General features: G+C 41.8%; 1 protein-coding gene across 2 annotated transcripts; it reads right to left on the bottom strand.

Annotated features, from left to right (window-relative positions):
* Positions 1 to 934: 934 nt before the first annotated feature.
* On the bottom strand, positions 935 to 27,394 carry MINPP1 (multiple inositol-polyphosphate phosphatase 1). Of its 2 annotated transcripts, XM_060768780.2 has the most exons (6): positions 26,776 to 27,394; positions 24,019 to 24,216; positions 19,866 to 19,963; positions 17,758 to 17,891; positions 12,700 to 12,852; positions 935 to 5,790 (listed from the first exon to the last, which is right to left on the bottom strand). In XM_060768780.2, the coding sequence occupies exons 1-6, from the start codon at positions 27,305 to 27,307 to the stop codon at positions 5,412 to 5,414; spliced, it is 1,494 nt and encodes a 497-aa protein (XP_060624763.2). In that variant the 5' UTR covers positions 27,308 to 27,394; the 3' UTR covers positions 935 to 5,411. The 2 variants fall into 2 exon arrangements, with proteins under 2 accessions (XP_060624763.2, XP_060624764.2); XM_060768781.2 differs by lacking the exon at positions 12,700 to 12,852 and having other exon boundaries at positions 26,776 to 27,393.
* Between the last annotated feature and the right edge of the window lie 208 nt (positions 27,395 to 27,602).

Raw genomic sequence — 27,602 nt, 5'->3', positions numbered from 1 at the left:
GGTTAGGACCACTGGTTTAAAAGGAATGGAAGACCCTTTGGTATAGTGATATAGTATCATGTATTATGTTCTGCAGTTGATGGTGGTTGGTGATGGAAGAATTAATGTAAGTATTAGTTCTAATGGGTGGAGTAATCTGTAAGCAAGAGTTCATGGATGAAAGCAATTAAGGGTGGAGGTATGCAAGAGATAGGTTGCAGCTGGGTGTTTCTGGATATAAGGAGTGAGCCTTGGAACTGATATTTGGGAGAAAAGTATTCTGTTGTGATGCCAGGGCTCTGCCCTTACAGAGGCAGAGATGAACCAAACAAAAACCCAGTTTGTATAAAACAATTTAATTTAAACAGCACTTGCTGTCTGGCTGTTTTAATAGTCCAAAATATACAACATAAAGATTACACTCAGCAACAGAATCCAAAACTAAAACTGATAGCAAATGCTACAACGTAGTCAAAGGGTCCAGTCCAGTGGTCAAATGCCGAGAGTTCAATGAGCAAAGTCCAGGGATCAAGAGTCTACACCGTAGTCAAAAGCCAGTCCAAAGATTCAAGGTTCCAAGGGTTCAGGAGACAGGTCAGGATACTGAAAATCCAGAAACCCGGGGTAAAACCAGCAGCATCCACCACCAAGATAAGACAAATACTTTTCTCCCAAAGATCCAAGGCTCGCTCCTTTTATTTAGAAACACCCAGCTGCAGCCTATCTTTTGCATACCTCCACCCTTAATTGCTTTCATCCATGAACTCTTATTTACAGATTAGTCAACCCTTTAGAACTAAGACTTACATCAACCCTTCCATCACCAACCACCATCAACTGCAGGACATAATACATGACATATAGGGAGTTTGAGATGGAAAAGGAGTCAAAATCATTCCCACGGGCACCATTCCACTGGGTGATATGTTCCATTAATAAAAGGACAACAACTGAATATCACTCAAGCTTTTTTTTATTAGCATTCATTTAAAAATTCTCTACTGATGGGAATACTCTTTCAGAACAATATCTAGAGAATATCCATCAATGTCATATTGCACTTTCTTGCTTCAGTAGCTACAGGAATAAATTATAAACATGTCATTGCAACAGTAGATTTTTCGGAGACAAGGAATTGGATATCCAGGGTCTACAAACCCAGCTAAAGAAAAAAACACTTGATCAAGAAAAAGTTCATTACCATTTCTTGACTTTTGTTCTGCAGTCATTTAGAATAAACTGTCCCCTGGTCTATGGAAATGTGACCATATCCAACCTGCATCTAATGCAAAAAATAAACCAGTCCCAAAATCCTCATTTTAGGTCGATATGATTGATAGCTTGATTTTTGGTATATTATTTCAGTACCTCTGCCTTGTGACATTTTTTGAACTGTGTTACATTGCAAAACAAACAAACAAAAAACCATTGGAATAGGCATATTGCTAAAATGACAGTACACTGGGACCATAAGCCAAAACATAGCCTAAACTAGTGGTTCTCAAGCTGTGGGTCCCCAGGTGTTTTGATCCACAACTCCCAGAAATCCCAGCCAGTTTACCAGCTGTTAGGATTTCTGAGAGTTGAAGGCCAAAACATTTGGGGACCAACAGGTTGAGAATCAGTGGCTTAAACAAAGGCTCACAGAACAAAAAAAGTGAACTGATAGCAGATAATATTACCCCCTGCTCATAAACACCCGATATATCAGTGGTTCTCAACCTGGGGTCCCCAGATTTTTTTGGCCTTCAACTCCCAGAAATCCTAACAGCTGATAAACTTGCTGGGATTTCTGGGAGTTACAGGCCAAAAACATGTGAGGACCCCAGGTTGAGAACCACTGCGATATACCTTTACAGAGATGAAAGTAGCTTATACACAATACAAGCCATATTCTGGTCAACAGAAGCATACGACAGAGATGACGTTCCTCAAAATATAAATAGTTAGTCAATTTTCTTGTTCCTTTTGATGTCTGTAAATAACTTTTTTGGCTTAACTGATTTGGCAAATGCATCTTAACATTATTTCTCCAATTGGGTGATTTTCAAAATGAAAAGCAGCAGAATTAGATGTAATAGGTAAAGGACATCTCCAAAGCTATTCTGCAGACTCCTGGACTGCTTGTACCACCACATGCTTCCAAAAAACAATGTCCCTGATAAGCAGCAGCATTTACTTGAAGGTTCTAGCGACATACGCAGCTTTTCCATTATGTCCTCCCTGAGCTATTAGGCCAGTTTTCCCCTGAAACATCAAGTCACTTTGTAGGGATTCCAGTTTGTTTGTTTTTTTAAGTGGGTCAAAACCAGCTTTGGTAAGGGGGCATTAAGAAATACCTCCAAATTATCAGAAAAAGATGCATTGTGAAATGATCCTTTTTCAAAGGGTACTAATTTAGCATGCTTGAAATCAAACTTACTATGGTCCAGAAGATATATTGTAAGTTTCTAACTAATCTTAAGAAGCATTTTGACCTCCATATCGTTTAATCAGGATGCCACCTTGTTCTGGATGTTTGTTCTTTATTTCTGGATGCCTTCCTTAATTAAAATAAATTAACCAAACTTTGTCCAACACACCTTTTGGATTCAAACTAATGGAGGGCCCTTCCGGAAAGGCCCTATATCTCAGGATATGATCCCAAGGTTTCTGTTTATCCCAGATTATCTGACAATGTGGATTCATATAATCCAGTTTTAAAAAGAAAACCTGGGAGGAGACCCTGAGGTAAAGGGCTTGTCTGAACGGGCCGGAGATTCAAGGAACGGTTCTATACTCAAACCAAACCACACAAACCGGATTGACTAATGCCCCACCTACACTGCCATACACTGCAGTGTATGGGTTAAACCCTTGTGCTGGCAGGACTAAAGACCGACAAGTCACAGGTTCGAATCCCGGGGAGAGAGCGGATGAGCTCCCTCTATCAGCTCCAGCTCCCCATGCGGGGACATGAGAGAAGCCTCCCAAAAGGATGGTAATACATCAAAAACATCGGGGAGTCGTCCCTGGGCAACGTTTTTTGCAGACAGCCAATTCTCTCACACCAGAAATGACTTGCAGTTTCTCAAGTCACTCCTGACACGACAAAAATAATAACAATAAAAAATCAACTGCCATATAATACAGATTATCAAAGCAGATAATCCACATTAACTGCTTTGAACCGTATTATATGAGTCTACACTGCCAGATAATCCGGCTCAAAGCAGATAATCTGGATTTTATATGACAGTGTAGATGGGGCCAAAGATGAAGTCAATTATTTTTGGTGCTAGGTTTGAATATTCTTTTTCTGACACATTACACAAATGAACGTATCACAGCACATCTAGAAACATCTTTTAAGGGGTAACGAAGATTCACCAGAAGTGATGTGAAAGCACAACACATCACAATGTGCAGTGAAGGCAACACTCCTTAGCTGAATCACTGAGGAGATTACTGTGGCCTATCAAGTATAGATGGAACAGTCAGTGGGTGAGGAATTATAGGGTCTGTAGCAGGCATGGGCAAACTTTGATCCTCCAAGTGTTTTGGACTCCAACTCCCACAATTCCTAACAGCCAGTAGGCTATTAGGAATTGTAGGAGTTGAAGTCCAAAACACCTGGAGGGCCAAAGTTTGCTCATGCCTGATATGTAATCTATAAACACCTACAAGACCAGAATTTCAACCCTGTACTCAATTTAGTTATGCCCGCTTCTTTTCATCGTTAGCACTGCAGAACACAATCAATATAACTTGGAAAAGCTTGTTGCCCAAATAGTAAAACCCAATATGCATGTTTTCACAATAAGAGAAGGCAAGCATGTTATTATTGTGCAAAATCAGCTGAACGTACAATAAACAAACAAAATAGTTACAGCCATGAAACAAAGAGTGCCACCACTGCTGTACAAACTTTGTACTACATCTTCAAAATGTCTAATGTAAACAGGATGTATCTGTGTAGTTCATATGATAATACGACAATAACAAACATCAAAATGTTAGCAGAGTAGAGTTGCGGGGTAAAATAAGAGATAGGCCTCCTATAACTTTAATGACTGTGTAAATGGAGAAAATTCCACAGGTGTTGTCATCAAAAACACATAAGCCCTGACCCCTTATTTCGCTCAGCAACTCTACAGCAAAGGAATATTGAAAGTCCCCTAATACAAGTGATGTATGAGGGTTGAATGAAAAGTAATGCCTCCACCTTCGTTACTTAGGTTTGGATGGGAATATTTTAATAAATCAAATGCAGAAATAATGTGCTCTTTAACTACCGCTATTCACTTTTCCATATAATCATCAGACAATTGGATACATTTCTGCCAATGATGAACAAGTTTTCTGAAGCTGTCATGGAAGAAGTCGATACTTTGTTTCCACAACCAGTGTCTCACAGTTCTCTCAACATCTTCATCAGAAGCATAATGATGTCCCTGCACATCTTCTTTCATTATCGGAAACAGATGGAAGTCAGACAGTACTAAATCTGGACTGTATGGAGGATGTCGTATGGTGGTGAGATCCAGTCTCTGAAGTTTCAGGTCTGCGCACTTTCATTTCAGGCGTCAGCATTCTGGGTACCCATTGTGCACAGATCTTCCAATAGCAAAGCAATAACGTGACCAACACGTTCTTGTGAAATGCCGATTATGCTTGAAATTTCTCTCTGAGTGATACGATGATCGCCCTGAATCAATCTGTCAACCTTTTGCTTGTGAAACTTGGTGGTTGCTGTCACAGGATGTCCAGCTCTTTGTTTGTCATGCAAGTCAGATGTTCCCACCTCAACTTCTTTAAACTTACTCGCTCAACGACGCGCAGTACTCACGTCAACACAATCACCATAAACAGCTTGCATTTTCTGATGAATCTCCTTTGGGTTGATACCTTCTGCTGTCAAGAATTCAATGACTGCACGTTGCTTAAGTCACATTGACTGACCGTCTGCACAGGGTTCCATACTTTGCACTTTAACAACACAACAATTCAATGCTAAGGCTTCCTGCCAAAATGGAACTGTAGAGGAGAGTCTACTGAACAAGCCAGTACCTGCCACATGAGGAATTACGAAGGTGACGGCATTACTTTTCATTCAACCCTCGTATGAACATACTGTCGTCCCTGTCCCCCTCCCCCCACAAGTAATTATTCCAGCAAATACATCATTTTGTTCCACGGTCGTTTTGAGACTATTCACATTTAGAGCCTTAGGCTAATTGTTCTTTTCCAGAAACAGAAGAGAATATATTGAGATGTTCTACAACGGGTTCTTCCTTTCGGTAGACTTTTTGAATCGCAAACCATCAGTTTAAGAGGTTGTTGACAGTCATTCCTCAGAGTGAGTTCAAAGACACTCTGTAAAAGTTTGTTTCCTCAAATACTTCCACAAGTGACAATGTTCATAATACTTTTCCTAATGCGTCACTTTCTGATTAACCAGGCTTTGTCATAGCACAGACTTTATTGAAGTGGCAATTGTCAAGGAGGTGTTTGTAATGGTTTCTCAGGTCACTATACGAAGCAACTTTCGCCCCTGAATGTGGAAATGTCAGCAGTCTCTCATTGAGCAGTATTTGAACCTTGTATTTCTCCTCTGGTGAGCTGGCTTTCTCGCAGTGATAAAGCAGAAACAACAGGTTTGAGGCATAAGGCACAATGCGCCCACTGCGAAACTGCCGGCTTTCTTGCTTGGCGAAGTTGTCAGCTTTAAGGGGCTCCGTATCTCTGAAGAATCCCATCAAAGCAAGGAGCGGCAGGAGGGTCTCTGCATGTCCAAACTGCAGCATCACAGGGGAGGATATAGGCGTGGAACTAGAAAGTTAAAAAACAAGACATCAAATGCATTACCAGCAGAGAAATATAACCAGCACATAACAACAACCAGCATAGTGATCTTGTTTGCTGTATACTAATCTTGTTGAGTTTCAAATAACAACAACAACAAAAAAGATCAGGGGTGGGAGCGAGAGAAGAACCTCCCCAGAAGATCTTAATGACCCTGCAGGTTCGTAAGGGAAGAAGCAGTTGCGAAGGTAGGCAGGTCTTGAACCGTTTAGGGCTCTATAGGTAATAACCTGCACCTTGAATTAAGACCGGAAACTTATCAGATGGGTGATAGAGTCTGAGTGGAGATGCCTTTCCCCCATAATAAGGGTGAATTTCCCTTCCTAGGGGTAGATTTCCTCTCCCTTCCTGTTGTCTCATCCCCGTTTGTAACTACGAGTCATATGCAAGTCAGATGTTTGTAACTTGGAGACTGCCTGAAGCTATAATTATTCTAAGATTCACTGTTGTTGACCAGGCATGTGGACATGAGTTCCTTTTGGATTTTCCTCTTTTATTTGTTAACCACATACCTCTCACTCTTGCCCAATAATCTACTGTCAAAATTATTACTGTCAAAATCTGAGTTTGTGATGTCCATCTTATTTTCCTATTTTTTTCCGCACCGAGGATATACTGCACAGAAACAAACTACCTAAAAGATCTGCTCACATGAAAGAAATAAAACCTGGACCAATAGGCTAGTGTAAACAGACAATCAGAAACCTATCCAAGTTAATGTGTTATCCAAGTTAATTCAAAAACACAGATCTCCGGCAACACTTTAAAACTACATGCCTAAATTGCTTTCAATTTAAGGGAACTTCTCCTGATTCAATGGGCCTTGGAGGTGGGGGGGGGGGGGTTAGACTGGATTGCTTCAGGCCCTTTCTACACTGCCATATAATCCAGTTCAAAGCAGATTATCTAGATTTTATATAGCAGTTTAGAAGGGGCCTCAGTAGTTACTTCCAGGTTCTGGAATTTCCTGTTAGGCACCTTCTACACTGCCATATAATCCAGATTATCAAAGCAGATAGTGCACATTATCTGCTTTGAAGTGGATTATATGAGTCCACACTGCCGGATAATCCAGTTCAAAGTAGATAACCTGGATTTTATATGGCAGTGTAGAAGCGATCTTAAAATGTAGGTTGCTTTTCCTCCAGAAGACCTTTGGTATTTAAACAAGGTTTCCACTGAAGGTGTTTTAACTGGCCAAATACTTCTGTTCTTCTATGACCTAGGGGCCTTCCTCACAGCCCTATATCCCAGAATATCAAAGCAGAAAATCCCACATTATCTGAGTGTGGACTTAGATAACCAAGCTCAAGGCCGATATTGTGGGATTTTCTGCCTTGATATTCTGGAATGTAGGGCTGGGTGGAAGGGCTGCTAGATGCTTTTCACTGCGTCTATTTCAATTATACTACTGTGACCCATCTGTCTTTGGTAAATAAGTCAAGTGGGGGCGGTGCCAGAGTAAAGAAGTTCACGGTCTCTTTTTATTTAGGCAAAAGGTGGTGTTTGGCAATCTCTTTGTTCCATCTGATGCCAACAAAAAAGTCCCACCTACAAACAAATGCAGAATCTGATTGGCTTACAAAGAAGGTGTTTCTCCCAAGCATGAACTCAGGAATACCTGACAATAGACCTTCTGCTTATGTAACAAAGCACACAGATGCATGTACAAGCACATTAAGCAAAACACAAGAACCAAGCAATTATGAACTTAAACACGAGATTTAAGTCTTATTTCAGCCTTATCTTTAACCATTCTCTTGATCTGGGGTTCCATGCAAGTGAACGAGGAATTCCCTACAGGCAAGGAATGAGAGACTGCTATTCCTTTGCCAACACACTTTGAACTGGGTTATTTGAGTCCACACTCAGGTAATGTGGGATTTCCTGCCTTGATATTCTGGCCTAAAGACTGTGTGGAAGGCCCCTTAGTTTCCGTGTTAACACTCCTTTGTAGATAAGAGGATGACTTCACGAACAACTCTCTCCCCTCCAGAATTTCCTACAACAGCCTATTGAAAAGGTGGACTCATTCTGCAGGTGAGTATACCTTACACCAGAGCTTTCCAAACATTTCATGTTGGCGACACATATTTCAGACATGCATCACTTCACAACACAGTAATTCCATTTTATAAGCAAAACAGAGGTTAAACCCCTTACGAGAGATATAGATACATACATAAACTGTAATAACTAAATGTAACTAAATGTATGGAGACACCGAAGATCTCATGCACACCTAAACACAACGGTAAATCTGGCACTACATGGATGGATGTTGATAGATAGATTTGTATATGTATATGTGTGTATACACACATACACACACACAGTGGGGGAGGGGGGGAAGTATATACTCAGATATCAATTGTACAAGATCTCCCACTTCAAAAGATGAGAGGCCTGTAATTGACATCATAGGTAGGCCTCAACTATGTGAGACAACATGAGAAAACACATCCAGATAATCACATTGTCTGATTTTTAACAAATTCATTTGCAAATGATGGTGGAAAATAAGTATCTGGTCCATAACAAAAGTTTATCTCAATACTTTGTTATATATCCTTTACTGGCAATGACAGAGGTCAAACGTTTTCTGTAAGACTTCACAAGGTTGGCACACACTGTTGCTGGTATGTTAGCCCATTCCTCCATGCAGATCTCCTCAAGAGCAGTGATGTTTTGGGGCTGTCGCTGGGCAACATGGACTTTCAACTCCCTTCAAAGGTTTTCTTTCGGGTTGAGATCTTGAGACTGGCTAGGCCACTCCAAGACCTTGAAATGTGTCTTACGAAGCCACTCCTTCGTTGCCCTGGCAGTGTGCTTGGGATCACTGTCATTCTGAGAGACCCAGCCATGTTTCATCTTCAGTGCCCTTGCTGATGGAAGGAGGTTTGCACTCAAAATCTCACGACACATGGCCCCATTCATTCTTTCATGTATATGGATCAGCCGCCCTGGTCCCTTTGCAGAGAAACAGCCCCAAAGCATGATGTTGCCACCCCCATGCTTCACAGTAGGTGTATGGTGTTCTTTGGATGCAACTCAGCATTCTTTCTCCTCCAAACACGAGTTGCGTTTCTGCCAAACAGTTCTACTTTGGTTTCATCTGACCATATGACATTCTCCCAATACTCTTCTGGATTTTCCAAATGCTCTCTAGCAAACTTCAGTTGGCCCCGGACATGGACTGGCTTAAGCAGGGGGACACGTCTGGCACTCCAGGATCCGAGTCCCTGGTGGTGGTGTAATGTGTTACTGATGGTAGCCTTTGTTACGTTGGTCCCAGCTCTCTGCAGGTCATTCACTAGGTTCCTCCATGTGGTTCTAGGATTTTTGCTCACCGTTCTTTGATGATTTTGACCCCATGGGGTGAGATCTTGTGTGGAGCCTCAGATCGAGGGAGATTATCAGTTATTTATTATTATTTATTATTTACTTTGCTTATATACCGCTGTTCTCAGCCCGGGGGCGACTCACAGCGGTGTACAACATAGAAGGAACAAAATTCAAAAATTCAAGACATAATCTAAAATCCACATCCAGCAATAACAAAAACATCATCATCAAAAACATCATCATCAAAACATCATCATTACTACAAAAGCCATTCCGCGTTGTCTCATCGTCCAAACCACAAACCAGTGTAATTTCCGTTGTTCCAATCCTATCATCATTACCAATCATTGCACTTCTTTATCGAACGCCTTCTTGAACAACCAAGTTTTGAATTTCCTGCGGAATACCATCAGGGAAGGAGCCATTCTGATGTCCACGGGAAGGGTGTTCCACAGCCGAGGAGCCACCACCGAGAAGGCCCTATCTCTCGTCCCCGCCAGCCGTGCCTGTGAAGCAGGCGGGATCGAGAGCAGGGCCTCCCCGGAAGATCTCAAAGTTCTGGTGGGCTCATAGGTCGAGATGCGGTCGGACAAGTATCTTGGGCCGGAACCGTTTAGGGCTTTATAGGCCAACGCCAGCACCTTGAATTGAGCCCGGTAGCAAATCGGCAGCCAGTGGAGCTGGTACAGCAAGGGGGTTGTATGCTCCCTGCGTCCCGCTCCTGTTAGTATCATGGCTGCCGCACGTTGGACCAACTGAAGCTTCCGGGCCGTCTTCAAGGGCAACCCCACGTAGAGAACGTTGCAGTAGTCTTGTATCTCTTCCATTTTCTAATTATTGCTCCCATAGCTGATTTCTTCACACCAAGCTGCTTGCCTATTGCAGATTCAGTCTTCCCAGTCTGGTGCAGGGCAACAATTTTGTTTCTGGTGTCCTTCGACAGCTCTTTGGCCTTCACCATCGTGGAGTTTGGAGTGTGACTGGTTGAGGTTGTGGACAGGTGTCTTTTAGACTGATTACAAGTTCAAATAGGTGCCATTACTACAGGTAAAGTGGAGGACAGAGGAGCCTGTCTGTGAGACCCAGAAATCTTGCTTGCTTGTAGGTGACCAAATATTTATTTTCCACCATCATTTGCAAATAAATTTGTTAAAAACCAGACAATGTGATTTTCTGGATGTGTTTTCTCATGTTGTCTCTCATAGTTGAGGTCTACTTATGATGTCAATTACAGGCCTCTCTCATCTTTTAAAGTGGGAGAACTTGTACAATTAGTATCTGACGAAATACTCCCCCCCCCCCACTGTATATATATAGCATGAACATGTGCTCAGTGTTCGTGTGTAAAGCACTCTTCAGGTGAAAGCAAGTCTGTCATATTCCTCCTTTTCTGAAATCATAAAGAACAGCAGGGACAGCAGAACTAGAATTAGAAAGCTAAACACTGAATTGACCCTTATGCTGCCTCTATTTACTACCTGCTGTCACAGTGAAAACAACTAATGTTATTAGCATGCTGTTTGTAAACAAAATAAAAGCAAAAACATAATATTTTGATATTGGTTGTCAGCTGATAGCTTAGCAAAGGAAGCCACTGGGTTTGCAAGTACACTTTGATAACTATGCTCATGGGACAAGTTTCAGAGCCTTAGATAACCTGTCCTACAGTATCAGTAGTTTGCTATAAAGACCACTGCTGGCATGAAGTTTTGCCAGTGAGTCTGTCACCTTAAACTACACCTACTATATGAGTGCAATAGTTCAGTTAAAGGAACTTTGAAATGTTCACTGGGTGTATTCGGAACAAAAGCGGTGACAACCCACCCAGCGGAGAATAAATAAGGGAACTTGTTTTTCAACCTCAGCTTGATATCAGGAATGTCCTTACAGGAAAACAATTAATTTTTTTTCTAAAGCTTAAACTGTGGAATAACCCTTAAAAATCTTTATTTGCTCTAATATATAATACACATAGAATCAAACATTGCAGAAAAAATGTGTTGTTGAAGGCTTTCGTGGCTGAAATTATTGGGTTGCTGTAAGTTTTCCGGGCTGTATGGCCATGTTCCAGAAGCATTCTCTCCTGACGCTTCACCCACATGTATGGCAGGCATCCTCAGAGGTTGTTTTTAATATATATGGGTTATTGTGATAATATTATGCTTAAGTTGTTTTGTTAATTTTATGTCATGCTGTTTTGGTGATGTTACTTGCAAACTGCCGTAAGTCCCCCTCAGGGAGATAGAGTGGTATATAAATCAAGTTTTATTATTATTTATTACTAGCTGTTCTCTGCCACATGTTGCTGTGGCCCAGTCTGTGTTTTATGTGTATATGTATGTGCATATGTGTATATATGTGGTTTTGCGCATGCCCTGTAGCGTCTTTTTGCTTTTCTGGCTTTTTAAGTCCCTTCCACTGTGTTTTTCAGTGTTTTTATGAGTGATGGGTCACTTGTAGGCCTGATACATGTATTTTGCCCAAATTTGGTGTCAATTCGTCCAGTGGTTTTTGAGTTATGTTAATCCCACAAACGAACATTACATTTTTATTTATATAGATTGTGAGGTCTGTTGTAAACTAGGCAAGTGAGGTTTATATATCTGTGGAACGTCCAGGGTGGGAGAAAGAACTCTTTGTCTATTTGAGGCAGGTGTGAATGGTGCAATTGGCCACCTTGATTAGCATTGAATGGCCTTTCAGCTTCAAAGCCTGACTGCTTCCTGCCTGGGGGAAATCAACACTCAACACTCAAATAACAGGGGAATTCCAGACAGTAATCAATCAGGGCCAGCTAACACTTCCCAACAAAGGATTTTCTTAGGCAGGAAGCAGCCAGGCTTTGAAGCTGCAAAGCTATTCAATGCTAATCAAAGTGCAACATTCACACCTGCCTCTAACAGACAAAAGGTTATTTCTCTCATCCTGGACATTCCACAGATATATGAGTCTCACTTGCCCAGTTTCCAACAGACCTCACAACCTCTGAGGATGACTGCCATAGATGTGGGTGAAACGTCAGGAGAGAATGCTTCTGGAATATGGCCATTCAGCCCAGGAAAACTCACAGTACAAAAATATCATAAAGAAAGGCAATCCCTAAATACACAAGATTAATACAAAACCAAATAAGCCTCCTTAATATAAGCTAATAATGTTAAAGTCTTTTGGCATAAAACGGTGTTCCATTTCAACCACTGAAAACAATTTTCTTCCCTCTTCACCTCTATATTAAATGCTTTAAAATCTGGCACTTGGATGCCACCAGGTGGAGGAAGGCTCTTCTAGTCTAACACACCCATGTCCTAGTAGTAGTGAATTTAGTAAACAAAGCATGCTTAATTTATTACACCTTCCACATTTGACTGGCAGATACAAACACACATCACCATCCGGTTTTGTTACAATATGGAGCTGAAGCTGATTTAATTGACAACATTGTCTCTTGATGTATACAAGATAATCAAAGTTATACAACTTGAAATTATTTTTTACTGCGGCACAAAAATAAGAAAACAAACAAACTGGTACCTGTTGGTGGCACAAGTATCCTCTCCTTGTTCAACACTCTGCCCATTGCCATGTCCCTTTATCAGGAGAGATTGTCTGTAGTTTGGGGGATTGGTTTCACAAGTATCCCAGTGACACTTAACTGTACATTGCCTCTGTCCATTTCCAGTAAAGCTGGAAGTAGTAGGTGAGAGTGAAGAATGGTGAGGGTGAACACATTCCAGCTCAATCCAGACAAGACAGAGGCACTCCTGGTCCGTCAAAAGGCAGATCAGGCAGCAGGAATTCAGATTAAGGCCCCTTCTACACCATCCTTATACCCCAGGATCTGATCCCAGGTTATCTGCTTTAAACTGGATGATATAAGAAGACAATCTGGAATATATGGACAATGTAGAAGGGGCCTATGTTAGAGGAGGTCACAGTCTTTTTGAACTCTCAGGTTCATAGTTTGGGTGTCCTCCAGGACTCATCTATGAGACTGAGGCCTCATCTACACTGATCATTTAATGTATTGTATATACTCGAGTATAAGCCAACCTGAATATAAGCCGAGGCACCTAATTTTACCACAAAAAAACTGGGAAAACATACTGACTTGAATATAAGCCAAGGGTGGGAAATGCAGCAGCTACTGGTAAATTTCAAAATAAAAAATAGATACCAATAAAATTACATTAATTGAGGCATCCGTAAGTTAAATGTTTTTGAATATTTACACACAACTGTAATTTAAGATAAGACTATCCAGCTCTGATTAAACCATTATTCTAACCTTCTTCAAATAATAATAATAAACAGAGTAAAATAGTAAATGTAATAGTAATAATACTAGAGTAAAATAATGGAAATGTAGTAGTAGTAATAATAATAATAGAGTAAAAAATAAATGTAATAACAATAATAGAATAAAATAATAAATGTAATAATAATAGAATAAAATAATGTTAATCTATATAATGTTAGTTTGTGGGATTAACATAACTAAAAAACCACTGGATGAATTGACATGAAATTTGGACACGATACCCCTAACAGACTAACAAGTGACCATCACTCATAAACACCCCCCCCCAAATAGTGGAAAGGATTAAAAAACCCAAAAAAGTAAAAGGATGAAAAGCTAAATGACAATACAGAAAAAAGGGAAGGAAGAGGGAGGGAGGGAAGCATGGAAGCAAAGAACGAAGGAAGGAAGGAAAGAGGTAGAGAAAGAAGAAAGGAGAGAAAGAGGAAGGAAAAGAAAAAGATGGGAAGGAAGGAAAGAAAGAGGTAGAGAAGGGAGGAGAGAAGGAAAGAAAAGGGAAGGAAGGAGAGAAACAGGAAGAGAAAGAAAAGGGGGGAAGGAAGGGAAGAAGAAGGAAAGGAAGGAGGGAACGTTTCACCTGCATCTATGGTAGGCATCCTCAGAGCCATGTTCCAAAACATCATACAGTTTTTAACAAATTATGATAATATATTTTTTCAAAGAAAAAATAACTGTCTGTCCTATGAAAACATTATTTGAGGTCTGACCTCACAACCTCTGAGATACCTGCTCTAGATGCAGGCGAAATGTCAGGAGAGAATGCTTCTAGAACACGGCCATATAGTCCGAAAAAACCCCAACAACCCATTTTCTGCCTTGATATTCTGGGTTATATGGCTGTGTGGAAGGAGCCTGAGTAGCCTTGTGGAGAGAAAGAAACATAAACATAATAATAAGCCTCAGAAAACCCCATGATAGGATCACCTTAAGTCAGAAATGACTTGAAGACACAAAACAACAATGACGTTTTCATTTGTGCTGTTAGCCATCTTAAGAGATGTATTGGGAGAGAGGCAGGATTTACATTAAATAGCTATGTTTTTTTTAAAGTATATTTGTTTTAAAATCTATATCAAATATAATGGACAGGACTTGGGATTTTGAATAGCCCTGTAAAATATAATAGGCAATTTCTTTTACCTACTATTTAAGATGCAGAAACTCTCTTTTCTTTTGCATGTGGCTACTCTGTTGACTGAGACCCCTTCTACACTGTAAAATCCAGTTTATCTGCTTTGAACTGGAATATATGGCAGTGCAGACTGAGTTATCTGCTTTGATTATCTAGAGCAGGGATCCACAAACTTTTTGAACGGAGGGCCTGGTCACAGTCCCTCAAACTGTTGGAGGGCCGGATTATAATTTTAAAAAAGCATGGATGAATTCCTATGCACACTGCACATATCTTATTTGTAGTGCAAAAACACTTAAAAACAATACAATCATTAAAATGAAGTACAATTTTAACAAATATAAACTTATTAGTATTTCAATGGGAAGTGTGGGCCTGCTTTTGGCTGATGAGATAGGATTGTTGTTGTTGTTTGCTTTCAAGTTGTTTCAGACTTAGGTTGACCCTGAGCAAGGGCCGGGTAAATGACCTTGGAAGGCCGTATCCGGCCCCCGGGGCATTGTTTGAGGACCCCTGATCTAGAGTATATGGTAATAGAGATGATAAACAACCCACAAACACACATCGACGTTCTTAAAAAGAAAACAAGAGGCAAGTAGAAGATAGCCTTGGAAAGAAATGATATGGCTTGGTCAAATATCTAGCAAATTCTTTGGATTTAGGTTGCTGTGAGTTTTCCAGGCTGTATGGCCATGTTCCAGAAGCATTCTCTCCTGACATTTCACCCAAATTTATGGCAGGCATCCTCAGAGGTTGTGAGGTCTTTGAAATTAGGAAAATGAGGTCTCTATATCTGTGGAATATCCAGGGTGGGAGAAAGAATTCTTGTCTGTTGGAGGCAAGTGTGAATGTTGCAATTGGCCAGCTTGATTAGCACCAAATAGCCTTGCAGCTTCAAAGCCTGGCTGCTTCCTACCTGAGGAATCCTTTGTTGGGAGGATTTAAACAAGGCTACATCAATACCAAGCAAGATCCTTCGTGATAAAATGACATTCAAAGGTTTCAAGCAGAATCATCATTTCCAAAGTACTAACACCTCAAAATTATTACAATAGAATTTAAGGATGCCATTAAAGCAGTTCTGTGTAAAACTATGATTTCATAAGAATAATTGTGACAAAGATAAATAATTTTTATCCACTGTGCCACACCCCATGTTAAGATTATAATCATGATTATGTTTATTGGAATGTGATTTTGTTACTGTGTTTAAACTTTTTTTTCCTATGTAATTTTGATGATGTTGCTTGTTGTTTATGTTCTGGTTTTATTTTGCTGTAATGTGTTGTCCGGGCTTGGTCCCATGTAAGCCACTCCGAATCCGCATTGGGGAGATGGTGGCAGGGTATAAATAAAGGTTGTTGTTATGTACAACATATAGATTTATCAAAGTGATGGAAATAATTCTATTTGCTTACTCTTCGAATAAGCCCTGTTGGTATGCATTTTACATTATCTGCTTATATTAAATATTATGTAATATTGCTGCATCTTTACTTTTGGATTAATGATTGATCCTTAATGTACCATCGGTGTTGTTCCAAAGGTCAACGATAAGTAAGTTAGCCCCTGTTTTGGCTTGTTTTCTATCGAAGGCAACAAGTTATACAAAAAACGAATGTGAAATGCGGCAAGGAATGTTTTTGTTGTTTTGTCTTCAAGTGGCTTCTGATTTATAGTAACCACAAGCAAAACCTATCACAGGGTTTTCTTAGCAAGCTTGGCTCAGAGTAGGTTTGCCTTTGCCTTCCTCTGAGGCTGAGACTTGCCCAAAGTCACCTAGTGGGTTCTCATGGCCAAGTGGAGATTTGAAATCTAGAACCCTAGTACAGTGATAATAACATCCCTTCTTCACATTTGTGCAACCTTGTAAAATTCAATTTATTAGCAGATTGTGCTGATACTGCCACCAACTGCTAGGAGATGAAATAGCACTGTTTTCTGGGAGGTATGGCCATGTTGCAGAAGCATTCTCTCCTGACATTTCACCCACATCTATAGCAGACATCCTCAGAGGTTGTGAAGTCTGTTGGAAACTAGGCAAGTGAGATTTATTATATCTGTGGAATATCCAGGGTGGGAGAAAGAACTCTTGACTGTTTGAGGCAAGAGTGTATGTTGCAATTGGCCACCTTGATGAGCACTGAATAAATAAATAAATTGGCCACCTTGATGAGGACTAAATAAATAAACAAACACACAAGCCACGATGTATTGATGCACATTGAGGGCTTTCTTTCATGCACTTTCATGGGCATTTGTTGTCTAGCCACTGCAGCTTGAAGCTAACTGAACTACCATCTATACTCGAGTATAAGGCGAGCTTTTCAGTCCTTTTTAGACTGAAAAAGCCCCCCTTGGCTTATACTTGAGTCAAAGTTATTTATTATTTCATTCTATCGTTGTTGTTGTTGTTGTTATTGTTAGATAAGAGTTCTTTCTCCCACCCTGGACATTCCACAGATATAATAAATCTCACTTGCTTAGTTTCCAGCAGACCTCACAACCTCTATGGATGCCTGCCATAGATGTGGGTGAAATGTCAGAAGAGAATGCTTCTGCAACATGGCCATACCGCCTGGAAAACTCACAGCAATTCAGTTTGTTTCCTCTTTTCTTCACATAATAATTAAGTCGTTGAAACACCGATCTATGCTGAATTTGTTGTTACAATAACTGCTATTTCTGCAACCTTCAAAGCAGATTCAGGAGCATAGAAACTAATTATAATTTTTAAAAACTTTAGCTGATCCAGAAGAAAATGTCTCAGATCATCCTAACTTTGTCCCTGAAGGTGAAAAAATACTGAACTAATCCAATTTGACTCCCATGGCTCAATGCTATGGAATCATGGCCGGGTATTGGATAAAAATTAAATTCAGGGATCATTATGCCAAATAGATCTTGCAATTCTTTTACTAGATGCATGACATTGTATACACTTCCCCTTTCACTATTATGTATATTTTGCTTTTGATAATATGAGAAAGCTTTACCAAGCATGGATTGGCTTATAAACAGTGGTCCAAGCGCATCAAGGAGCAAAGAGCTGTCTCAATACTGCCAAGACAAAGAACCACAACAGATAATGTGTCTTTCCCCTTCCTGCCCTGGCGTCTGCCCCTCTAGATCCTTTTACCTTTTGCTCTCCAAAACAGCTTGGTCCAAATGCTTGAAGATATCCTGGAAAAGATTGCAGCTGGAGCGGCTATTGATCTCATGTCCATAGGCCCTCTTCCAATACTGCTTTAGATCATTCAGATATTCAAGTACCTACAATCAAGACATTACATGTTACATGAAAGGAAGCACGAGGGCTGAATGAAAAGTAATGCCTCCACCTTCGTAACTCAACGGATGGCAGTACTGGTATGCGGCAGGTACTGGCTTGTTCAGTAGACTCTCCCTTACAGTTCCATTTTGGCGGGAAGCCTTAGCATTGAATGGTTGTGTTGTTAAAGTGCGAAGTATGGAACCCTGCGCAGACTGTCAGTCAATGCGACTTAAGCAATGTGCAGTCATTGAATTCTTGACAGCAGAAGGTGTCACCCCAAAGGAAATTTATCATAGAATGCAAGCTGTTTATGGTGATTGTGTTGATGTGAGTACTGTGCGTCATTGGGCGCACAGTGAAATGACACCTTCTGCTGTAAAGAATTCAATGACTGCACGTTGCTTAAGTCACCTTGACCAACTGTCTGCACAAGGTTCCATACTTTGCACTTTAACAACACAACCGTTCAATGCTAAGGCTTCCCGCCAAAATGGAACTGTAAGGGAGAGTCTACTGAACAAGCCAGTACCTGCCGCATACCAGTACTGCCATCTGTTGAGGAGTTACGAAGGTGGAGGCATTATTTTTCATTCAATCCTTGTATTCCAGATTTCACATGCTATCCCACCTCATTATTAACCCCTAAAGCAATGGTTTTTAAATTATCCTCTCTTCCACTTTTTATTTGTTTTTATGAGCCAAATAAGGACAGTCCCCAAGTTAAGAACAAGATAGGTTCTGCAGGTTTGTTCTTAAGTTGACACTTTTTAATGAGTATTTATTGAATTATGTTTTATTACAGCTGTTATGGTTTTATTAATGTTAAAGTTTTTATATTGTAATTGTGTTTTTGGTGGCATTAAATTTTGCCTTGTAAACCGCCTCGAGTCAACGGAAGGCTGAGGGTGGTATACAAATACGGTAAATAAATAAATATAGTAAATAAAACATATATGTCTTGTCTGGAGGTACACTTAACAACGTACCTGATCCAACTTACAAATTCAACAGGACGTCCTGTGACAGAAACCACTGAGTTTCACAAGCAAAATTTGACAGATTGATTCACGACGATCATCGTATCACTCAGAGAGAAATTTCAAGCATAATCGGCATTTCACAAGAACGTGTGGGTCACATTATTGCTTTGCTTGGCTATCAAAATATTTGTGCACGATGAGTTGTGAAACTTGGTGGTTGCTGTCACAAGACATCCAACTCTTTGTTTGTTTTTTGAAATAAACTTTCGTTGTGTACTTATGTTCAAACGGACCTTACTTAAAAAATACCCCTCGTATATATCAAATGCTTGCCCGACTTACTGGGCAAGGGCCGTTGTGGTGGTGGGCGCCCTCCTGCCGGCCATGCTACTTGCAGGGGGCTTCTTCTTCCCAGAAGCATCCTGCGCGGTGGGAAGTCTCTCACTGCTTGACCAGCTGGCCAACCAGGAGCAGGCCCCTGGATCGGCCAGGGCCGGCTTCCCCACCTCACCTTAGAAGCCTTTGCAGGGCTGCCCAGGGCCTCCACAGGGCTCCATGGCTGCTGGAGTGAGATGGGGAAGCCAGCCCTGGCCGACCCAACCAGCGAATCAGCCAGGACCGGCTTCCGCATCTTGCCCTGGAAGTCATGGAGGCCCAGGGCAGCGCTGCAAAGGCTGCTGAAACGAGATGGGGAAGCTGGTCCTGGCTGATCCACTGGCCGGCTTCCCCACCTTGCCCCAGCAGCCTTTGCAGAGCTGCCCTGGGCTTCTGAAGGGCTGCTGAGGTGAGATGGGGAAGCCGGCTCCGGCCGATCCAACCAGCAGCAGACTCCGCCCCTGGAATTGATCAGGACCGGCTTCCCCACCTCGCTCCGGCACCCACGGACTCGGTGTTTCATGGTTAGGGTTTAGAACATCAATTTTAAACCCTAACCGCAAAACAGCGAGTCTGCGGAAAGCGAATTGCAAAACAGCAAAGGAACACTGTACTTACCTTGGCATCATCTGTATTGAAGAGTGAACACCAGGGGGAGTTGGTATTTTTTATCGTTAGCCCAAAGGAACAAGTGAAAAATGCCACTTGAATCAAATCTGTAAGAAAGATGAGCAAGTTGAGAAGACATTATCTTGGCTTCAACCCTATAGAGATGACATAAACAGCAGCAAAATACTCACACAAAAAGGCAGAACATAAAGATCATCTCAACTGTGAACAAAACAGAACTTTTACAGGACCGTTTTGCATTGTACAACAAAGAAAAAACAGATAATATATCAAATAGATATATAGCTCTATGCACAGCCTACTACTTCAATGACATTATTCTACATCCATTGTTTACAGGAGACAACAGGTATTTAGCAAAAGCTGAACAAAAAAATCGATGAGCCAGAGAATCTAAAGTTTACTATAATCTTCACACAGTATAAACATTGTGTACAGATTGCACTGATTTGATTAGTATGGGCAAGAATGTGAAAATGCTTAGAGATTTATACCAGTGTTCTTCAGTACAATAACTTACCCAACTGATTAAAATGGCCAGTTGTATAAATAAACATACATTTTGCTTTAAGGCCCCATGCTAAAACTTTGTAAGCATCTTATATGCTATAAAAACTATAAAAACATATGCCTAAATCCTATTGTGAGTCTCAACTATGGTCCATTCAGTAAAATGGATTTACCTATGTGTGGACTCATCGTACAATCACTGATTAAATGGGTTTATTCTCATTGGAGGAACCAACAAAACTGCAGCCATGCTGTGTTTGAATGTACTCAAATACTTTCACCCTTTACCTACTCGTCTTTCAATCTGTCATTCTTAATTTTTCAATGTTTAAGTTAGTTAAAAGTTAACTGTGCCAGAGTGAAGGGGGGGGGGGGCAGGGGACAGTTCCACCTTGTCTCTTGTGCTATGCTAATAATATAATATAATATAATATAATATAATATAATATAATATAATATAACATAATATAACATAACATAACGTAATATAATGTATTGTATATACATGTAATATTTATAATATTATAACATAATGCAATATAATACTACTACTAATAATATGATAACTATACATTTATATTACATGGAATATTACTAATAATTTTACAATATAATGGTATAGTACAATATAGTAATATTTAATACTGATATTGTATTATGCTAATAATATAATATATTGTATCTATATATACCTTGTAAGCTGCTCTGAGTCCCCTTCAAGGTGAGAAGGGTGGCATATAAATGTTGTCATACACACACACACACACACACACACACACTAGCTGTGCCCTGTCACGCGTTGCTGTAGCCTATAGTAAGAATTTTCAAAGTAGAGGTAGATATCTGGACTATTATGAAAGAGAGGTACCTACCTATTCCATCCCCCTTTTTCTTCCCCTTCCCATTTCTCTCCTTTCTTCCTTCTCTATCTCTTTCTTTCATTCCTTCTTTCGCTCTATGGTTTCATCCTTCCTTCTCTCTTTCCTTCCTTCCCTCCCCCTTTCTCTACTTCTTCCTTTGTCTCCTTTCTTCCCTCCCTGTTTCCTTCCTTCTTTCACTTTTTTCCTTTTCTCCTTCCTTCTTCCTTTACTTCTTTTCCATCCATTTTTCCATGAAATGCATCCAAATGCATTTCCATCAATTTTTCTTTCCTTTCTACTTTCTCTTCTTCCTTCCTTCGGTACCTCTTGCTTTCCTTCTTTTCCTTCCTTCCCTCCTTCTCTCTTTTCTTTCTTCCCCCTTTCCCTCCTTCATTCCTTCCCCTTTTCCCTCCCTCCTATCTTCTCTACTTCGTTCCTGTCTGTTCTCCCCCAATACTATGGTAGAGTCCCTTCTGACTCTATTCTATGAGTCTATTTAATATAGTAATATATAGTAGTAACATTATATTATATAGTAGTATATATAACAATAATATATATAATATAATATATATGCGTTATATAGCAATATATATAATAGTAATATATAAAGTATTGTAATTATATATATACACACACACACCAACCGGTGATCCAACATCCATCCGTGTGTGTGTGTATGCGTGTACATGTGTGCATGTGTCTACACTGCCATATAATTCAGTCCTATGTAGATAATCTGGATTTTACATGGCAGTGTGGAAGGGTTGACTTTGGATGAATCTACACTGTAGATTTAATAAAAGAGGATGAAACTGGTGAGGGGAGGAGAAAAAGGAAGAAAAGAAAGGAAGGGAAGTAGAGAAAGGAAGGGAGGGTAGGAGGGGGTTGGACCAGATGGCCTTTAGGACTCCCTTTCAACTGGTTGGCCATCCATTATGAGGGCTTTGATGGTGTCTTCCTTTACTGCCAAATGAGGTTGGGCTGGATGGTCTTTGGGGCTCCTTTCCAAGCAATGTCAGTTTCGTGTGTCCCTATTATCCCCATCGTGGCACCTTCCTCCTTCCCTTGTGCTGTGGGAGTGTGTGTGTGGGGGGGGGGGGGGGAGAGAGTCAGAGTGTGTGCACATAGTGTGGCCCACCTCCCTCTTTTTTTCCTTCCTCCCTCTCACTCCTCCCCTTCCCCCTCAGCCTCTGCCCTTAGATCCCTTGCCTTAGTGTCCTCAGCATGAGAGGGGCAGGGGAGGTGTGTTGCCATCTTCCTTTTTTGAATTTTTGAATGTTTTTGTGGGGTTTTTTTCAGTTATGGTCACTCCTTGGATTGTGAGGAGTTTTATTGCCAAATTTGAGGTCATTTGGCCCCGTAGTTTTTTTTTGTTTTTAAGCCACTCATTATGCACAGAACATACATACATACATACTAGGCCTGGGTAACAACGCAAAAATTTGTTTCTAAAATCGATTTGTAATTGGGGTTTTTTTTTGTTTCGATATTTAAAATAATTACAAAACTTTCCCAAAAAAAAGTTTCGGTATTTACGAAATTTCGTAAATATTTACAAAACATTTTGTAAAGATGGCGCCCTTTTTTTCCCCCAATATTTTTAAAATATTTTTTAAATTTAATTATTAATTTAGTAGAATAGGGATTAATTATTATTAATTATTATTAAGGAGGGAAGGCAGGCACTCACTCTGGCGGGCCCTCTCGCTCGCCGCTCGCTCGCCCCTCTCGCTCGCCGCTCGCTATTATTATTAATAGGCAATGCTAAGCAAGCTGGCCAATTGCAACATTCAGGCAGGAAGCAGCCAGACCATGAAGCTGCAAGGCCATTCGATGCTCATCAAGCTGGCCAGCTGCAACATTCACGCTTGCCTCCAGCAGACAAGAGTTCTTCCTCCCACCCTGAACATTATTCCACAGATATATATCAACCACACTTGCCTAGTTTCCAACAGACCTCACAACCTCTGAGGATGCCTGCCATAGATGTGGGTGAAATGTCAGGAGAGAGTGCTTCCGCCCCTCTTGCTCGCCGCTCGCTCGCCCCTCTCGCTCGCCGCTCGCTCGCCCCTCTCGCTCGCCGCTCGCTCGCCCCTCGCTCGCCCCTCTCGCTCGCCGCTCGCTCGCCCCTCTCGCTCGCCCCTCTCAGCAAGCATCGGCAGGCGGCCATCTTACGTATTTCCAAAATGGACGGAAGTACAAAATTTTTTGGTGCCTGCCGTTTCGATATTTAAAAACACTTCCAGGTTAAAAAAAAGTTTTGTAATCGTTTCGTAATTCAAAAAAATAACGAATTTTTTAACGAATTACGAATTAAGGAAACGAATTGACCAGCCCTAATACATACATACATACATATATATGGCTCTAGCTACTGAGCTCGCTGATAGTAAATGTTTTTCTGGTAATGATATCCTACGGTTAAAAAGGACTGACATACCGATGTGGTAAAAAGCACAGATGTTTGCATGCACCATTACCTGAAAACGGCAAGAAAATGCTGGCAGCTTATTCCCACTCCACATTTAATCATGCAAAGTTTTCCAACCATCTTCTACAGATTGCGGCTCAGAGCTTTCAGTTCTCATTCTGGGTGGCCAAAGTGTGCACACTGCACAAGTCACAGCACATGCAATGGCTACAGTTTGGCACAAAATAGGCAAAAAATTACAGACTGTCTGTTCTGTTTAGCAGTTGCCCACATTCAAAAACATGTTCAACATTTCATGCTGAGCCAATACAGAGTTCAGAAAGTTCCAAGATATTACCTGCATTTAGCTCACTCACTGGTAAACACAGGGTCCTTGCAATTTTATCCACTAGTGTCTTCATTTCAGGACCATCCTTAAAAGCGTCCAACTCACGCAAAGCCGTGCTGTTGTCTTCTACACCTTTGACAAACTTTTCACAGTGATCAAAAAATCGCATCAGTTTGTCGTTCACTTCAAAGGTTTCTTTCAAACTGCCTGAAAAAGAAAGTTATGGAACCAGGTCATTTCAAATGCATTATTCATATAAACTAGTTTAAATGTTGGGTTGCAAGCAATAAGAACGTAAACATCCCCAGCTGTAATTTGTTGAAAGGAGAGAAAATATTAATGTGGTTCATGCTCTGGATACCTCCAGTATAGATTACTGCAATGCTCTCTAAGTAGGGCTGCCTTTGAAGACTGTTCAGAAGCTTCAATTGGTCCAACAGGCGGCAGCCAGGTTGCTCACTGGAGCAGCATACAGGAACCATACCATCCCCTTGTTACATCAGCTCCACTGGCTGCCAGTCTGCTACAGAGCACAATTCAAGGTGCTGCTTTTAGCCTTTAAAACTCTAAATCAGGGGTCCTCAAACTAAGGCCCGGGGGCCGAATGCGGCCCTCCAAGGTCATTTACCTGGCCCTCGCTGAGGGTCAACCTAAGTCTGAAACGACTTGAAAGTAGAGGCATTCTCTCCTGACGTTTTGCCTGCATCTATGGCAAGCATCTTCAGAGGTAGTGAGGATACCTCTGAGGATGCTTGCCATAGATGCAGGTGAAACGTCAGGAGAGAATGCCTCTAGACCAGTGGTTCTCAACCTTCCTAATGCCACGACCCCTTAATGCAGTTCCTCATGTGGTGGTGACCCCCAACCATAGCGTTATTTTCGTTGCTACTTCATAACTGTAATTTTGCTCCTGTTGTGAATTGTAATGTAAATATCTTTATATATTTTTATATATTGATATTTATATATTTATATATAAATATATTATATATATATATATATATATATATATATATATATATATATATTTATATATCTTTATATATTTTTAGTCCCTGGACCAAATTTGGCACAAATACCTGATACGCCCAAAATTTGAATACTAGTGGGGTTGGGGGTGATTGATTTTGTCATTTGGTAATGCTGGAGTTGCTGGGATTTATAGTTCACCTTAAATCAAAGAGCCTTCTGAACTCCACCAATGATGGAATTGAATCAAACATGGCACACAGAATTCCCATGACGAACAGAAAATACTGGGAAGGTTTGATAGACATTGACCTTGAGTTTTTGGAGTTGTAGTACACCTACATCCAGAGAACACTGTGGACTCAAGCAATGATGGATCTGGATCAAACTTGGCACAAATACTCAATATGCCCAAATGTGAACACTGGTAGAGTTTGGAGAAAATAGACCTTGCCATTTGGGAGTTATAGTTGTTTGGATTTATAGTTCACCCACAATGAAATACTATTCTCAACCCCACCAACAATACAATTGGACCAAACTTTCCACACAGAACCCTCATGACCAACTGAAAATACTATGTTATCTGATGGGCTTTGGGGACCCCTCTGACACCCCCTCGCGACCCCCACAGGGGGCCCGAAAAAACCTACAACAACTCAGTGATTCCGGCCATGAAAGCCTTCGACAATACATTGACTTGAAAGTACATAACAACAACAACAACAATCCTATCTCATCAGCCAAAAGCAGACCCACATTTCCCATTGAAATACTAATAAATTTATATTTGTTAACATCGTTCCTCATTTTAATTATTGTATTGTTTTTAAGTGTTTTTTACACTACAAATAAGATATGTGCAGCGTGCATAGGTATTCAGTTTGAGGGACTGTGACCTGGCCCCCTGTTTAAAAAGTTTGGCGACCCCTGCTCTAAATTGTTCTGGCCCAATCTACCTGTCCAAATGTATATCCTCCTATGAACTATTTCCAAGCCTAATATTGTCTGCGGAGGCCCTGCTCTTGGTCCCGCCTTCCTTGCAGGTGTGATTGGCAGGGACAAGAGACAGGGCTTTCTCAGTGGTGGCGCCCCGGATGTGGAATTCCTTCCCAGAGACATCAAAGCGGGCCAGGCAAGGGAGCAAATGCGGCAAGTATAGTTACTGAGATGTATAGTTCACCTACAATCAAAGAGCATTCTGAACTCCACCAATGATGGAATTGAACCAAATATGGCACACAGAACTCCCATGACGAACAGAAAATATATATCAATGATTGGTTGGGGGAGGGGGTTCTAAAATACTGTTTGCTTACCACTGAAAATTACCTAGGGCCGCCTCTGCTATCATATCTCCTCTCAGCCTTCTCTTCTTCAGGCTAAACATGCCCAGCTCCTTAAGCCGCTCTTCACAGGACTTGTTCTCTGAGTGTGAAAGCCGTTCAGCAATGGAACTCTCTGCCCCGGGGTGTGGTGGAGGCTCCTTCTTTGGAAGCTTTTAAACAGAGACGGGATGGCCATCTGTCGGGAGTGCTTTGAATGCAATATTCCTGCTTCCTGGCAGGAGGTTGGACTGGATGGCCCATGAGATCTCTTCTTAGTCTATGTGTGTCTGTCTATAGCTGAGTGTCTTCAGGCTACAAGTGTTATACACACACACACACGGCCATTAATCGAGAGTGTGTATTGTGCAAGGTGTGTAGATGTACAGCTCAACGCCCCGCTCCCCTCCACACGCCCCTCCCCTAAACACGCCCCTCCCCTAAACCCCTGCCGGTTGGCTGGCTGGCTCACCGTGTCCGTGGACCTGCCGGAGCCCCTCTCGGAAGGCGGCGGCGCTGTCGAGGCATCGCGGCTTGGAGCTGCTGGCGAAGGCGAGGCTGTTCCTGGCGGCGAAGAGGGTGGGCAGGCGGGCGGCGAGGCGGCGGGCCAAGGCGCTCATGTCGCGGCGCCCCCTGGCGGCCAGGCGCCCGTCCATCTCCGGCCGCAGCCACATCGCCCAGCCGGCCAGGCGCTCGGCGGGGCGGCAGGGCGGGGAGGAGCTGCTCCGGCGGACCAGCGCCTCGTGGAGGCCGCCCAGCTTCTCGATCTGCTTCCGCGTCGGGAAGCGGGTGCCGTGGCGGATCAGGGCGCGCGCCTGGATCGGCACGCAGCTAGCCGCGGGCAGAGGGAAGCCCGGCTCCGACGGGCCCAATGAGTAGGGGTCGGCCAGCAGGTGTGGATGGATCGCCTCGTAGCGCGATTTGGTCCCGAAGTAAGGGCTCAGGTCCGAGGCTCGCAGCGCCGCCGCGCTGCCCAGGAAGAGCAGCACGAGGAGGCGCGCCATGAGGGAGAATAGCAAGGAAGGGGCGCGCGCAATGGGCCCGCAGGTGCTGATAGATCCTTAGGCCACGCCCCTTCCTCTGATTGGCCCACGCGAAGCCACATCCACCAAAGCGGAGGCGCTCAACTCCTCTCTTCCCTCTTCAAATATGTCCCTTAGCTTTCAAGGCCTAGCCGAAGCCACGAGTGCCTTCAGTCAAGATGGCGGCGGTCCCGCCTCTTGCCATCGCGCATAGTACTAAGTACATATTTCACACAGCTGAATAAACACAGCACCCAGCCAATGATGGATCTGGGCC

The sequence above is a fragment of the Anolis sagrei genome, chromosome 3, assembly GCF_037176765.1.
Source record: "Anolis sagrei isolate rAnoSag1 chromosome 3, rAnoSag1.mat, whole genome shotgun sequence".
Lineage (NCBI taxonomy): Eukaryota > Metazoa > Chordata > Lepidosauria > Squamata > Dactyloidae > Anolis > Anolis sagrei.
Note: the sequence above shows the minus strand (reverse complement) of the source record. Positions and strands in the feature narration are given on the sequence as shown.